Below are 16,979 nucleotides of genomic sequence, written 5' to 3'. Positions count from 1 at the left end.
CGCTCCGTACACCTCGTACACGCGCGGCTCCGCTCCGTACACCTCGTACACGCGCGGCTCCGCTCCGTACACCTCGTACACGCGCGGCTCCGCTCCGTACACCTCGTACACGCGCGGCTCCACTCCGTACACCTCGTACACACGCGGCTCTGCTCCGTACACCTCATACACACGCGGCTCAGCTCCGTACACCTCGTACACACGCGGCTCCGCTCCGTACACCTCGTACACACGCGGCTCCGCTCCGTACACCTCGTACACACACGGCTCTGCTAAGTTCACCTCGTACACACGCGGCTCTGCTCCGTTCACCTCGTACACACACGGCTCTGCTCCGTACACCTCGTACACACGCGGCTTTGCTCCGTACACTTCGTACACACGCGGCTCTGCTCCGTACACCTCGCACACACGCGGCTCCGCTCCGTACACCTCGTACACACGCGGCTCCGCTCCGTACACCTCATACACACGCGGCTCTGCTACATCCCCCCTGTAAACCCCTCCTGACCCCACACATAAACTTCAGCTCATCCAGCACCATGACAACCAGCACAGCAGAGTCCTGCATCCACTGAGGCCCCTGATCATGTGACCCCTGACTCCTCCCCTTCTGTGACCTCATCACAGCTCCTGTGCGCTCAGAGCAGCCATATATGTGGTGGCGGCTCTGCAGGTGGAGGTATGTGGAGACCCCCATTACTGGGCGCAGGGGGCATTAACCCCTTCAGCACGGAGGCTCTTTTGGGGGTCTTGTGTTGCCCCTTTATAAGAATCATAAGGTTTTTGTTCTGTTTCCTGTAATAGATACATACGACCCAACTATGGAGACAGGAAGGGAGGAAACGTATTGTTCTCATAGTACAGGACCCCTTTACTGGCCCCACAGTGTAATGCCCCCATTATGCCCCTTATGCAGGATGTATGATGCCCCCACACAGTGTAATGCCCCCATTATGTCCCTTATGCAGGATGTATGATGCCCCCACACAGTGTAATGCCCCCATTATGCTCCTTATGCAGGATGTATGTTGCCCCCCACAGTGTAATGCCCCCATTATGTCCCTTATGCAGGATGTATGATGCCCCCACACAGTGTAATGCCCCCATTATGCCCCTTATACAGGATGTATGATGCCCCCACACAGTGTAATGCCCCCATTATGTCCCTTATGAAGGATGTATGATGCCCCCACACAGTGTAATGCCCCCATTATGCCCCTTATGCAGTATGTATGATGCCCCCACACAGTGTAATGCCCCCATTATGCCCCTTATGCAGTATGTATGATGCCCCCACACAGTGTAATGCCTCCATTATGCCCCTTATGCTGGATGTATGATGCCCCCACACAGTGTAATGCCCCCATTATACCCCTTGTGCAGTATGCATGATGCCCCCACAGTGTAATGCCCCCATTATGCCCCTTATGCAGGATGCATGATGCCCCCCACAGTGTAATTCCCCCATTATGCCCCTTATGCAGGATGTATGATGCCCCCCACAGTGTAATGCCCCCATTATGCCCCTTATGCAGTATCTATGATGCCCCACACAGTGTAATGCCCCATTATGCCCCTTATGCAGTATGTATGATGCCCCCATTATGCCCCTTATGCAGGATGTATGATGCCCGCACACAGTATAATGTTTCCACAGTACCGCCTGAGGTCCTGCAGTTGGAAAATGGTTTTCCCTTTGCCTGCTCCCCTACATATAGATCCTTGAGCATGTATACATGCATGTAGTGGAGCAGGCCTTACTAGATATCGTGGCTTTGTACAGTAATATACCGCATGAGGATGATATCAGAGGAGTAAGACATTTCTTGAAATCGAGATCAGTAGAGTGTAGCAGACATAATGACTTCATGGAGGATCTTCTAAAATTCACTCTCATAACTACTTTCTTTTTGACAGGAAGTACTTCCACCAGCTCAAGGGTACTGCGATGGGGAGCCTCTGTGCACCCTCATATGCTAACTTATCCCTGGACTGGTGGGAGGAATCCGCAATATTCAGGGATGATCATAAGTGATGGCAGCCATATATTGGGGTATGGTACAAATATATTGACTACATTTTTATCATCTGGTCAGGGACGAGTGAACAATCTTTTTAATTTGTTGGGGAACTCAAGATCAATAGAGTGGACCTTAGATTTACATCTGAATTTAATTATAATAATAATTTTTATTTTTATAGGGCCAACATACTCCACAGCACTTTACAATTTTAGGGGGAACTTATACAGACAATACAGACTTTCCAGAATAAGCATAACTCAGATATTAAAAGGAGTGAGGGCCCTGCTCGCAAGCTTACAGTCTGTAAGGAAATAGGGGAGACATAAAAGGTAAAATGTACATATATTGTATAATACAGCCATAATATACTAAATAGGGTAAGTACATAACACCACATGAACTGATCGCCAGCCAGTATGTGTACAGTACAGACAGAGGCTATTCAGTGCATGGATGGTATGAGCATGATTTTGAAGAAAATTTTAATACGGGCCAAACTGGGACAGTTAGATAAGTGTGTTGAGGCGATAGGCCAGTCTAAGGAAATGGGTTTTTAGGGCACGCTTAAAACTGTGGATATTGAGAATTAATCGAATTGTCCTGGGTAGTGCATTCCAAAGAATTGGTGCAGCATGCGAGAAATCTAGGAGACAGGAGTGAGAGGTTCGGATTACGGAGGATTTTAGTTTTAAGTCATTAGCTGAACAGAGGGCACTGGTAGGGTGGTGGGCTGAGACGAGGGAGGTGATGTAGAGTGGTGCTGAATCGTGGATAGCTTTGTGGGTAAGAGCAATAAGTTTATATTGAACTCTTTACTGGATGGGCAATCAGTGCAATGACTGGCACAGGGAAGAGGCATCGTTGTGTCAGTTGGTGAGGAATATGACCCTGACTGCTGCGTTCAAGACGGATTGGAGAGGGGAAAGTTTAGAAAGAGGGAGACCGATTAGTAAAGAGTTGCAATAGTCCAGATGAGAATGAGTAAGAGCTACAGTAATAGTTTTTACCGAGTCAAAGGTAAGAAAATTTCTGATTCTAGAGATGTTTTTGAGGTGTAGATGACACGAGCGAGCGAGTGATTTGATGTGAGGAGTGAAGGAAAGATCTGAATCAAGCATGAACCCAAGACAGCGGGCATGTTGCTGGCAAGTAATGATGGAGTCACAAACAGAAATGGCAATATAGGGCATAAGTAGGTTAGTGGAGAGAGGAAATACGAGTAGTTCAAATTTTGACAAATTCAATTTTAGATAGAGGGAGGACATAGTGTTAGAGACAGCGGAAAGACAATCACTGGTATTTTGTAATAATGCAGGGGTGATGTCCGGAGAAGAGGTGTATAATTGGGTGTCTTTGGCATAGAGATGGTACTAAAAACCGAATCTGCTGATTGTTTGTCCAATAGGAGCGGTATATAAGGAGAAAAGAAGGGCCTCTAGGACTGATCCTTGACGAACCCCGACAATAAGGGGAAGGGGAGAAGAAGAGGAGCCAGCAAAAGACACAGTGAAGGAGCGGTCAGAGAGGTAGATCCACAGTGTCGGATGCTGCAGAGAGATCCAGGGGAATCAGCAGGGAGTAGTGACCATTAGATTTGGCTGTTAGTAGATCATTAGAGACTTTAGTGAGTGCAGTTTCAGTAGAATGTAAAGAGCGGAAACCAGATTGTAAAGGGTCAAGAAGAGAGTTATTAGAGAGATAGCGTATTAGACAGGAGTGGACCAGTTGTTACAGGAGTTTAGAGAAAGGGAAGATTGGAAACAGGTCTGTAGTTAGCAGCACAGTTCTGGTCAAGGGATTTTTTTTTAAGTAATGGATGTATGCTGGCGTGTTTAAAAAAGGAGAGAAAAATACAAGATGAGAGGTAGAGGTTGAATATTTTAGTTAGGTGAGTGGTGACAGCTGTAGAAAGGGACTGAAGGAGATGTGAGAGAATAGAGTCACTGGTGCAGGTGGTAGAGCGAGAGGAAGCAAGGAGCCTTGTCACTTCTTCCGTGACTGGTTCAAAGTCAGAAAATGGGCAAGATGCAGTGTGGGAGGGAGGAGCATGCATAACATTTGGGGATAGAGAGAAAATTTCCTGTCGGATATGGTCAATTTTTTCTTTGAAATAATTGGCCAGATCGTCAGTGCTGAGGTTGGTGGTTGAGGCCTGTGCTGTTTGATTAAGGAGAGAGTGAAAAGTGTCAAACAGGTGTTTAGGATTATTGGACCATGAGATGATGAGGTTGTTAAAGTAAGTTTGTTTGGAGAGGTGAAGGGCGGAGTTATAGGTTTTAAGCATAAATTTATAATGGAAGAAATCTTCAGCCAGATTAGATTTTGTCCACAGGCGTTCGGCACACCTGGCGCACCTCTGGAGAAAACATGTTTGCAGCGTGTTCCAGGGTTGTCGCCGTCTGTGCCGAGTTGTTCTCTGTGTAGGAGGTGCGCCTTCATCCAGAGCGCATTGCAATGTTTCGTTATAATGTTTCAGTGCAGAGTCAGGGCATGAGAGGGAGGAGATTGGGGCCAATGATCATTGCAACGTTTTCATAAATTTCTGGGTGCTAATGGCATGTATATTTCTATAAGTGTGGAAAGTGGGGGTGTCTTGAGCAGGGTGACAGTTCTTGACAGAGAATAAAAGAAGGTTGTGATCAAAGAGCGGAAGAGGAGAGTTAGTAAAGTCATGTATTGAACAGAGCCAGGCGAAGATCAGGTCAAAGAGTATTTCCATCTTCATGTGTAGGAGAATTAGTAAGCTGTGAAAGGCCGAAAAACCAAGTTAGCGATAAAAGATGAGCGGCAGATGGGGAGAGGGAATCGCCAATTGGGATGGTAAAGTCTCCCATGATGAGGGTGGGGATGTCATAGGATAGAAAGTTTGGAAGCCAAGTGGCAAAGTGATCCACAAACTGACGGGAGGGGCCCGGAGGGCAATACACAACCGCCACTGGCAGGGAGAAGGGCCGGTAGAGTCTGACTGTGTGGGCCTCAAAAGAAGGGATGAAAAGGGTACTGAGGATATAACCTGAAAAGTACATTTTGTTTAAAGGAGCAGACCAACACCAATTATTACCAGTTGCCTTTCCTGTATGTACTGATCAGGAAGGATTGTAATGGGACCCTAGGGACACTCATCTACCATAAACCTTCAACACTAATAAATTGAAGTGGGATAACCACCACCCTCATCCCCTTAAAAAGAGGAAAACCCAAGGGCCAATTTTTACGGTTGAGAAGGTGCTGCTCGAATGTCACAGATTTTAATATACAGGCAATAGACCTGCACACCAGATTAAGGGATAAAGGGTACTCATGGTACATTTTGGATTCCGCATCATCGTTTGCAGAAAAATGGTCTTATCCATCAGCTTATCTTTTTCTCATTCAGATCTCTAAAATACCGGATCCTCTCAGTGAAGATTGTCTATATAAGAAAATTTTCCTGATTTATCCAGGAAAATGATGGACAAGATGGTGGAGAGGATATTACACCTCACCCTAGAGATCCTCTTCCGGCTTACTGGAGAGGTGAGAGATTCTGATGACGTCACATTACATCATTCTTATCTATGGGAATAACAGATGAACAGAACTGGAGAGGTGAGGACTCTGGAAATGTCTGTAGTAAGATTTATTAATGTGTCTCTCCATAACCAGAGATTAATCATGAGGCCTCCATCTCACCCCCTGATACATGAGGACATCAATGACCAGAAGATCCTAGAACTCGCCTACAAGATGATTGAGCTGCTGACTGGAGAGGTGACACTGCTGGGAATGCTGGGACATTATACAGTAACGCTATGAAGGGATCGGGGGATGACGGTATCATTATATGTGTCAGGTTCCTATAAGGTGTCAGGATGTCGCTGTCTATTTCTCCATGGAGGAGTGGGAGTATTTAGAAGGACACAAAGATCTGTACAGGGACGTCATGATGGAGGTTCCCCAGCCCCTGACATCACCAGGTAATAGACAGGACTAAATACACACAGCCTATAATTATCTGTATGTAAAGAATGAATTCAGTCCCTGTATGTGTTTCCTCCAGTTCTATCCAGTAAGAGGACAACACCAGACAGATGTCCCCGTCCTCTTCTTCCACAGGACTGTAAACAAGAAGATCCCAATGTTCCTCAGGATCATCAGGTAGATGGAGAGAAGGTGTCATGAGATCTCCCCTATGATGTGTAGACGGCTGTAAAGGTCATGTCTTCAGTTTTGTTTTATCCACCATTATTATGTTTTATATTTGTGTTATGAGAACGGTGGAGATGGCAGGATTAGAGCCGATCAAACTTGTGACTTCTCCGTCTGTCTTTGACTTTTATAATATTTGCTTCAGGATGAAGATCTGACCCATATTAATACTACAGAGACATATGTGAGGGGTGATGAGCGGTGTAAAGAGGAGATTCCTACATATGACTACCCTGGTGAGTAGTAACCACTGAATACAGAGAATTCACAGATTCTTCTCAGTCACCGGCTGTGGCTTCTTTATCAGTGGTGTAGTCCGCCGTATCACAATCGTGTGATCACCATTTTGGCGCTAGACCACAACATTCTCCTCCGTCCAAAAATATTCAAATTAATTTGTGTAATTGTGAAAGCCCTTTTCGATAGAACTTACAACCTGGAGGATCCACCTACCCCCTGGGATTAGGAGACACTGACCGTTACCTGCCCAGGTCTGTAAACTATAAAGCCAAATGACAGCGTACGTAGAATGTGCTGACAAGTTAAAAAATGACTTGAAGAAAAATATGATGGGCCTCTAAGAGAAAGCGGAGGGTAATGATGCTGTTGGCTTCCTAGAACCCTGATATCTTATTGGATGAATCTACCTTCTCTCCCTTCTGTGCTGCTGAATGTGCTCATATGGTCCCTACAAGACCAGGTCCAGTCTTTCTGGCCAAACTTCACTTTTATGATCGACAACATTAAATGTCCAGTGAGGCCAAGTGTGAATTTCTGTATAATAACAACAGAGTTTCCCTTTATCCTGACTTTTCAATTTCTTTTAAAACCAACTAACTTCAAACAGGATTGTGATAAACTAAACAAAAAACATTACACCTGTGCCAAGATATATCTCTAAGCTGTGCGTGGCTGATGGCTGTAATATACATTTATTCACGCCTGCAGGAGATGTGTTGGCATGGCTCCAGCCCAGGTTTCATGGATTCACTCCACATCATAAATAGTATTGAGCGAATTTGTTCGGCATTTCAAATTCAGGTTCGTGTTCGGGGTTCCGGCTTGTTCGCGCCAAATGGTCAACCATAAATGAGTGCAACTCCAGTTTAGTGTTGGATTTCTCCCTTCATACATACGTTGTTGTTGGGGATGTTACATGTTTATATATTCTTTCTTTTTTTTACAAGTTCATTTTCTATGATAGTTTCATTGTGGTGGGATCGGCCGGCCTCACTTATGTGAGTCTGTAACTCCCTGGTAGTTCTTTCAAAAAGGTCTCCATTGCCTCTTTCAAATGCTCGAGATCTAAATTTAAGACACCTCAGCTCTGCAGTATTATAAAAAAGTTCACTTTAAATGTCTAATATTTCTTCTTGACACTCATCTGCCAGAAAATATTGTCCCTTACGATAGTTTAGATTGCCAAGAGCCACCGAGCCCCGTACTCTAATTACCCCAGAGAGGTTTCACCACTAATTACTCATTTTTCTCTGATGATCACTGTTCAGTTTGATCATTTCAGTAGATGTTTTATTGTCTATACTCACAGTTTTTGACTTCAGTAATCCTCTGATTTAACCCCTTCCTGCAGCCAGTTTTATGTTTCTAATCAGGCCCCATTTTTCAAATCTGACATGTGTCACTTTATGTGGTGATAATTTTGGAATTCTTCACAAAGGATAATAGGAAACAAATGGACCTTACAAATAATTTTCCAACTTCTTTTGAATCTGACAATACCCTATATACGGTTGTAAACTATTGTTTGGGCACATGGCAGGTTAAGAAGTGAAGAAGCGCCATTTAGCTATTAGGAATGCAGATTTTACTGGAATAGTTCGCAGACACAATGTATTGGGGGAGCTGGTCTTGGTCACCTGGAAGCTTAAAAGATGACTACCACGAACAGGCTTGTCACTATCTACCCAGATTTTACAAATTACTTTACTCATCACCCTTTAACCCCTCTACATGGATCTGAACCTACACAGAGACCCCTTGGCTTGGGCCACGGTGTCACCTGCTGTTCTGTGGTGTGAGATGGGAAGAAGAATAGTCAGGTAGCCGGGTCAGAGCCAGGAGGGCAGAGAAAATACAAAATTAGCAGACACAAGAGTAGTCAGTAAACGGGTCGAGGTCACAACAGGAAACAACTACACAAGCCGGGAGCTGAGCACAGAGGACTGAACCAGAGGAGAACAAGGCTGTATCTGGCAGCTTCTGGTAATATGCTTTGAGCTTTAGCAGGGTGCGGTGCTTTCCAAATTGCTGAAGCAGGGAGCAGATTAATCCAGCTGGACAGCACACACACCCGTACTGCCAGACTGGATGGTACTACAGGTACCAGTCACCCTAATCTTAGTAGCTGGACAGAGCCTGCGCCTTTTACTCCATATTTGGGAGGCAGAATGAACAAACAGTTGAACACCACGCTCCACTGCTTCATCCTATGAGGTTTTCTATTAGATGGTCATTGTCCTGATGAATAAGTGAATTTTTTAATATAACTTGCCTTTTTTACAGACAATTTAAGTAGAAATGTTCAAAAATATAAAACTCAAGGATTTTTTATTAAAAAATAATAATTGGTTTTATTCTTGGCAGATGACTGTACCAGGAGATCAGAGGGACAGCCGACATCTTCAATTTTCAAATCAGATAATTTTCAGATCCCACAGGATACAATTGAAATGAATGACATTTCTCCAGATTTACCATCATCCCTTCACAGCAAAGATCTGTCATCTGATCCTTTGAAACAGGTCCTGTCTTCTGATTCATTACCGACTACTAAGGAAAATCAAAGTCACAAAATAAGCATTAAAAAACAAACTGCTCCTAAAGCAAAGAAGCCATTTTCACATTCAGAATATAGAAATAGTTTTCCTCTCAAAAAGTCTTTTCTTAAACATCAAAAAATTCACACAGCGAATAATAGATTTTCTTGCTCCAAGTGTGGGAGATGTTTTAATCAGAAAACAAGTCTTGATAGGCACCAGATAACTCACACAGGAGAGAAGCCATTTTCCTGTTCAGAATGTGGGAAATGCTTTACAGAGAAATCAAATCTTATTGCACACCAGAGAACTCACACAGGTGAGAAGCCTTTTCCATGTTCAGAATGTGGGAAATGTTTTACAGAGAAATCAACTCTTATCAAACATCAGAGAACTCACACAGTAGAGAAGCCTTTTTCATGTTCAGAATGTGGGAAATGCTTTACAGAGAAATCAAATCGTTTCGCACATCAGAGAACTCACACAGGGGAGAAGCCTTTTCCATGTTCAGAATGTGGGAAATGTTTTACAGAGAATTCAACTCTTATCAAACATCAGAGAACTCACAAAGGAGAGAAGCCATTTTCCTGTTCAGAATGTGGGAAATGCTTTACAGAGAAATCAAATCTTATCGCACATCAGAGAACTCACATAGGGGAGAAGCCTTTTCCATGTTCAGAATGTGGGAAATGTTTTACAGAGAAATCAACTCTTATCAAACATCAGAGAACTCACACAGGAGAGAAGCCTTTTTCATGTTCAGATTGTGGGAAATGCTTTGTACAGAAATCAAATTTTAATATACATCAGAGAACTCACACAGGGGAGAAGCCTTTTCCATGTTCAGAATGTGGGAAATGTTTTACAGAGAATTCAACTCTTATCAAACATCAGAGAACTCACACAGGAGAGAAGCCTTTTTCATGTTCAGATTGTGGGAAATGTTTTGTACAGAAATCATATCTTAATATACATCAGAGAACTCACACAGGGGAGAAGCCTTTTCCATGTTCAGAATGTGGAAAAAGTTTTACAGAGAAATCAACTCTTATCAACCATCAGAGAACACACACAGGAGAGAAGCCATTTTCATGTTCAGAATGTGGGAAATATTTTGCAACAAAATCAAATCTTATCAAACATCAGAGAACTCACACAGCGGAGAAGCCTTTTTCATGTTCAGATTGTGGGAAATGTTTTGTATAGAAATCATATCTTAATAAACATCAGAGAATTCACACAGGGGAGAAGCCTTTTTCATGTTCCAAATGTGGGAAATGTTTTAAACAGAAAGTGCATCTTGATAACCACCGGAGAACCCACACAGGGGAGAATGCTGAAACTACACCCAACTAGTCTCTGTACAGACAAGAAAGGCCCTAGCTGTACAACTAAAAATGCCACTACAGACCTAACTCCCTAATAAGTCGTTGAGGAGTTTCTCATACCTCCTGAGGAACCAGAATGGAGGCTGCAACACACTGTCAACAAGGGGAAAGGAAAGTATGAAGTAAAATACGAAAACCCTGAATGAGAAACAAAAACACATTCATATAGGGCAATGAAGGCAAGCTAAGGAGAACCAAAAATAAAAGGAACAAGTATAATCTCCCAGAAACCTAACATAGTTAGAATGAAAAGGTACTGGGAGGGAAAGCAAACTGACCGGGAGGATAGTTTCACCTTTGTTCATCCTCACCAACTGTATACGGTATGTAAAACCTGTCCATTTATAATGACCACAGACAAGATAAAGATTCCCAAGTCACATCAGGACCTCAAGATCCCAGGGACTTTCAGCTGCATCCCATCTAATGTAATGTACTTAATTATATGTACCAAATGTCCAACTGGGGGTCTATATGTAGAGGAGACAAGGCAAAAACTTAAAACAAGGATGAATTCTCGGCTCACAAAAAAATAAAAAAAGAATAGATCTACTTGTGGCCACACATTTTTACGGCCACAACTGCTTATCCTTTTCCGAAACTGATAGTTCTGCTTCACTTCACTTGTCTTATCTATTGCATTATTCCTGTGCCCTGTTGTGTATAAATATGTGACTCTTCAGATTTTGTGTTATACTATGCCTGATGAAGAGACCTGAGTAGTCTCGAAAGCTTACTGACTAATGGCTAACTGAAATATTTTTCTCCATACAGCAATTTTAAGATCTCTCCACAGGTGTTCAATGGGATTTAGATCCAGACTCATTGCTGGTCAGAACTCTCCAGCACTTTGTTTCCATCCATTTTCTGGGTGCTTCTTGAAGTATGTTTGGGGTAATTGTCATGCCGGAAGACCCATGACCTAGGACGCAAACCCAGCTTTCTGACACTAGGCACTACATTGTGACCCAAAATCCTTTGCTAATCTTCAGATTTCATGATGCCTTGCACACAGTCAGAGGCAGCAAAGGAACCCCAAAACACCTTTGAACCTCTACCATATTTGACTGTATGCGTTGTAAATTTATTGATTATGCTGTGCACCTTGGACAAAGGAACATGTGGATCTCTAAAGATGGACTTATAACCTTGAAATTGTTGATATTTTTCAACAATTTTGGTTCTCAAGTCCTCAGACAGTTCTCTTCTCCTTGCACATCATGCAAAGATTGAATCAACTTCTCCCTTTTTTATTTGTGATTTTCATATTGCCCACACCTGTTACTTCCCAAAATTGCGTTTGAACAAGCTTCACATGCTTGAAACATAGTTGTTTATCCACAATTCTGGCAAGGTGCCAACAGTTTTGTCCGACCTATTTTGTGTGAAATTATGTTCAATTTGCCTTTTTTTCTCTGTTTTCTTGTGTTGTTCCAATACATCCAAAGGAAATAAACGTGTATAACAAAACTTGTAATTTCAATAATTTTCTAGGAGAATTACTTCATTTTCTGGAACAATTTCAAGGGAGCCAACACTTTTGACGATGACATGTTTTTGTTGCCTTTTTAATTTGTTGCAGCATATCATCCTCTACGTGTTCAGCTATATTAGGAGGCTTGTAGCAAAGTCCAATTAGCTGCTTTGCATTATTGCCATTTCCATGTATATTACCCATACTGATTTTACATCAGGGATGTAAAGCTCAAAACATGCAGAGGGCCAAAATGAAAAACTTTGACAAAGTCGTGGGCCAACCAGTGTACAGTATAATGGGCCCCACATAGTCCTCCATACAGTATAATGGGCCCCACATAGTCCTCCATACATAAGAAACAAGAGGAAAAAACTTCAAGTCAGAGTCCCATATAGTAGTGAAAAAATTACAAAATTTTATTAATTTTAATTTATACAGGAAAAAAATATGAATCACAGAGACAGTTAATAGTAAAACAATAGAGGAGCACTAATGAGGAGCTTGAGACAAATTAACATGATTCTTTTCTGATGTAAATACATTATTGGGCTGCAAAAAAAAATAAGAATATATTGTTAAAATACAGTGAAGCATTCAATAAAAGTGCAGGTGCTTATGAGGTAGGTCAGAAGTAGTTGCTATATAAGAGGTTAGTCATACCGCTGTCTATATATAGGTACTAATCTAGATAGCTCATACCGGGGATAGCAGATCTTTATAAGTGGTATCAGTGCCCTGACCCCTTAGGCTACAGAGTAAAAGTATATCCTAATACATATTAAAGCCTAGAAAATGCACCTAAGTAGGAAAAAAGATTAAAGAACGGCAGCAAAAAGAGTGTAGCATGAATCCTATAGAATACTTACAGCCACAGTGGATGTGAACACGCTCCTGATGCGCGTTTCAGCACGGCTGCCTTCGTCAGGAGGTGGCATCAATGAAGGTGGGTAGGGTTTAGAAACCCTTGAGCCAATAGAAAAGGGGGGGTGTAGTCTCTCCGCCAATGGGTATAGGGAGGGCGTGGCATGACACATGGCAATCACCGCTACACCGCGGCATTCATGGCTACTGCGTCATATGTTCCATGATGCCACAAGCACGTGGGGAACCACGTGACAGCGTGTCATGGAGCACATATTGATACGACCAGCGAGGACACCACAGAGAACAGTGAAGCCATGCGTACCGCCCAGTCCACAGACATATATAGTCAAATACAACCGGAGAGAAAAATAAAGTAGCTTAATGGGGTAAACTGTCAATAATAGCATAGTCCAAATGTATATATATATCTAAGGGGTATAGGCGATAGCCAATTATATATAAGTCAGAGAAGTTAATTGGCCATCACAAAACAAATAAAGTATATCTTTAAGAAACGCATGAAGTATAACATGATTATATGAGATCATAGTATACTGTAAATGCATAATAAGATATAAGAAAATATCTCTCAAAATATCGATCTATAAATGCGAAATATATACAATAATAAATGTATGGACAAAAAATGCGCACACAGAAAAAAGTTACAGATCTTGAGAGACAATACAGCGCCAGCAATTATGTCCATGTTATCCAATAGCAGAATGGAAGTCATCAACGTCATTCACGGATAGAAATGGAGATATCACGTATACAAACATGCCAATCACTATGTAATGCCTTTATGAATATTTGGTAGAAAAGGACTAACTCTCATGGAGGAACACTAAAGAAATAGAAAAAAGTTAAAACAATGTGGATATAGGTGATCAGAGAAATGGGGCATAACTAATATTTTCGTTCAAGCCCAATGGATGGAGTGTTTTTAAAGTCCAAATCCATCTGCTCTCTTTCTGGGCTAATAGTTTGCTCACTCTACCGTCCCTAATATTAGTGGTAATCATGTCAATACCCCGAACTTTAAGTTTAGATGCGTCACACTTATGGTGTATTCTAAAATGCTTGGGAATAGTTTTTAACGTAGAAATATCAGTTTCATTTACCGCCGCTTCAATACCTAGGACGTGTTCACGTATTCTTGTCCTAAGTTGTCTAGTTGTGAGCCTTACATAGACTTTAGGACACAGGCATGTCACATAATAGACCACCGCTTTAGAGGTACAAGTTATCGGTTTGGTGATGTAATAGGTCCTAGAGCCCTGGGAATCTGTGAAAGAGTTAGCTTGTTCGACATTATGACACGCCACACATCTACCACATGGTACACATACATTTACTGGAGGTGGTCTTTTAAAAAAAATTAGGGGGAGTGGTAGGATAATAGTGGCTTCTCATAAGATGATCACAGAGATTTTTACCCTTTCTGAAGGTGATTTGCTGTCTCTCTGGTAGATATTTTGCCAATATGGGGTCAGCCATTAAGATGGGCCATGATTTAATAAGATAGTCATGTAATTCTGTCGCTTTAGAGTGGAATGTTGTAATGAACCGTAACTAGTGATGAGCGAGCATGCTCGCTACTGCTCGGTGCATGCCCGAGCATCTCACTGCTCTTGTGACGCTTTCCAGGGTTGCTCGGCGGGAGCTCGGGTCCACTCACTGCATTTTTGGCGCTCTTTAGAGCGCCAATCAACATGCAGAGATTTTCTGCCACACACTGTAATGCCGCAGCCATGTTGGTTGTTGCATTACAGTGATTGGCTGGCCGCACAGCGTCATCAGGTCTATATCAGACCTGGCGCCGCCATGCTAAGCAGGCAGGCAGGGTATATAGCAGATTGCAGTACACATAGCAAGAGGGTCCATTCCAGTTCTGTCTGCTGGTGCTTTTACAGATATTAGTACAAATAGGCCCAGGTATCAGGGGCCAGGAATAATTAATTTTTTATCTTAATCCTGATTATTTGCTTAAAAAGCAATCCAGAGAACACCGTTTATCTGCGCCATTTGCTTGTTGGCACTGCAGAATACAGCCAGGTCTTTTCCATATTAAAGCGCTAAAAACCCAGTTATTTAAAACTGTGGTTTGTCCGTCACACGGATCGCATATAATTGCGCTGAAAATACTGCCATTTCTGGCCTCCATTGAAATTTTTTTGCAGTGTGTCAGTGAACTTATTGACACGAGGTCGACACTGTTAAAAATAGTTACCTACAGGCCAGCTATTTAAAACTGTGGTTTGTCCGTCACACAAATCACATATAAGTTTGCTCCAAATTCAGCCATTTGTAGTGAGCATGGAAGATATTGTCCTCCATTTAAAATGGGCAAGGCACGTGACAAGGGATGGGGAACTGGACGTGATGGTGCATGCCGAGGCCGTGGGCAAGCTGAAATTGTGCCACAACAAACACCCACATCTTCTCGCTCGACCTTCCTGTCTCATTTAATAGGGGACCGCAATACATCACTATTGAACACAGAGCAGTGTGAAAAGGCTATTGGTTGGATAGCAGATAATGCTTCCGTCACTTAGACACCACCACCACCCTGTCTTCCACACGGTCAAGTCTCAGTAGCTGTGAGTCTGGACCGCATATTCTTCACCCTGAACCTCCTTCCTCCCACCATGCCGAGTGCCCAGAGACAACTGATCCCACACTTGGACACGCCGAAGAGCTGTTCACTTTTCCATTTGTAGATTCGGACGTCTCGCCTGGCCCACTTTAAGCGGGGCAAGAGGAGATCGCGTGTAGCGATGCTCAAATATTTGAGCAGTCCCGGTCATACGAAGGTGACGGTGGGAAAGTGTTACAAGAGGTGGAAGATGATAAGGCACAATTGCCAGAAAGTCAGAGGGAAGACCGGGGTGCGGAAGTGTAAGACAAGGTGGTGAATGATATAGTAACTGACCTAACCTGGCAGGAGGACATGCAGAGCAAGGACAGCAGCACACAGGAGGAGGGATGCAGAGCACCCCAACAGGCAGGAAGAAGCAGTGTGGTGACCACAGAGAGAAGGCGAGCAACCGTTCCCCGTAACACCAACACGACTGAAGTTGCCAGTACAACTGTTAAGTCATCCTGAGTCTGGTTGTTTTTTAAATACTCTGCCGATAACCCCAAAAAGGCCATTTGCACCACCTGCCTGGCCAGCATCAGCAGGGGTAGCAAAACTACCAGCCTGACCACCAGCAGCATGATCAGGCACATGGCAGCAAAGCACCCGACATTGTGGACCGAATCCCAGGGTCCAGGAACAGTGTCTGCGGGAGGCACCACTGCTTCTTCTGCTGTTGTGCGTGCAATCCAATCCCCTGCCCATGGCGCATGCCATGCGAAGATGCCTCCTGCCCTGCATCTGTCGTTGCACACTCTCAACTAGCACCATCAGCAAGCATGTCCTTGTCCCAGCGCAGCGTTCAGTTGTCCATACCCCAGTCCTTGGAATGTAAGTGCAAATACGCAACCGACACCCCACAGGCCACACTACTAAATTCCCACATTTCACGACTGCTTGCGCTCGAAATGTTGCCTTTTAGGCTCATGGAGACTGAAGCTTTCCGCAACCTGATTGCAGTGGCCGTCCCTCGGTACTCGGTCCCCAGTCGCCACTATTTTTCCCGGTGTGCCGTCCCCAAAAGCACGTGTCCCACAACATTAGCAGTGCCCTCAACAATGCAGATACAGGGAAAGTCCACCTAACCACGGACATATGGAAAAGTGCTTGTGGGCAGGGACAGTACATGTCGCTGACGGCACACTGGGTTAACATAGTGGAAGCCAGGACACAGCCAGACCTTGGGACGGAACACATCCTACTGACGCCGAGAATTGTGGGCCCTAGGTCAATCAGGGTTGCCCCCACAGTCTACAGCTCCTGCACCTCATCCTCCTCAGCCTCCTCCTACTCTTCAGCCTCTATCTCCGAAATGACCACATCAGTCACAAGCTGGAAGCACTGCCTCGGCCAAGCGGCAACAGGCTGTGCTGAAGGTAATATGCTTAGGTGACAAACCGCACAATGCTGAAGAGTTGTGGACAGCTCTGAAAGAGCAGGCAGATCTGTGGCTGACACCGCTGAACCTACAGCCAGGCATGGTCGTGTGTGACAATGGCCAGAACCTGGTGGCGGCTCCGAGTCGAGGCAAGCTCACACATGTACCATTCCTGGCCCATGTGCTTAACCTCATGTTTCAGCGGTTTCTCAAAAGCTACTCAGAGCTACCGGATCTGC

The 16,979-nt window shown here is 43.8% G+C and overlaps 1 protein-coding gene across 1 annotated transcript; it reads left to right on the top strand.

Annotated features, from left to right (window-relative positions):
• The first annotated feature begins 589 nt into the window (after nt 1–589).
• Nucleotides 590–11,850, top strand: LOC141192425 (uncharacterized). Its single transcript, XM_073661949.1, has 7 exons — nt 590–682; nt 5,404–5,543; nt 5,673–5,777; nt 5,860–5,983; nt 6,067–6,164; nt 6,361–6,451; nt 8,820–11,850. Exons 2-7 carry the CDS (start codon nt 5,475–5,477, stop codon nt 10,196–10,198), a joined length of 1,866 nt encoding a protein of 621 aa, XP_073518050.1. The 5' UTR covers nt 590–682; nt 5,404–5,474; the 3' UTR covers nt 10,199–11,850.
• The last annotated feature ends 5,129 nt before the right edge of the window (nt 11,851–16,979 follow it).

The sequence above is a fragment of the Phyllobates terribilis genome, unplaced genomic scaffold, assembly GCF_046119375.1.
Source record: "Phyllobates terribilis strain yellow unplaced genomic scaffold, ASM4611937v1 Scaffold_61__1_contigs__length_8056638, whole genome shotgun sequence".
In the NCBI taxonomy this organism is placed as follows: domain Eukaryota; kingdom Metazoa; phylum Chordata; class Amphibia; order Anura; family Dendrobatidae; genus Phyllobates; species Phyllobates terribilis.
Note: the sequence above shows the minus strand (reverse complement) of the source record. Positions and strands in the feature narration are given on the sequence as shown.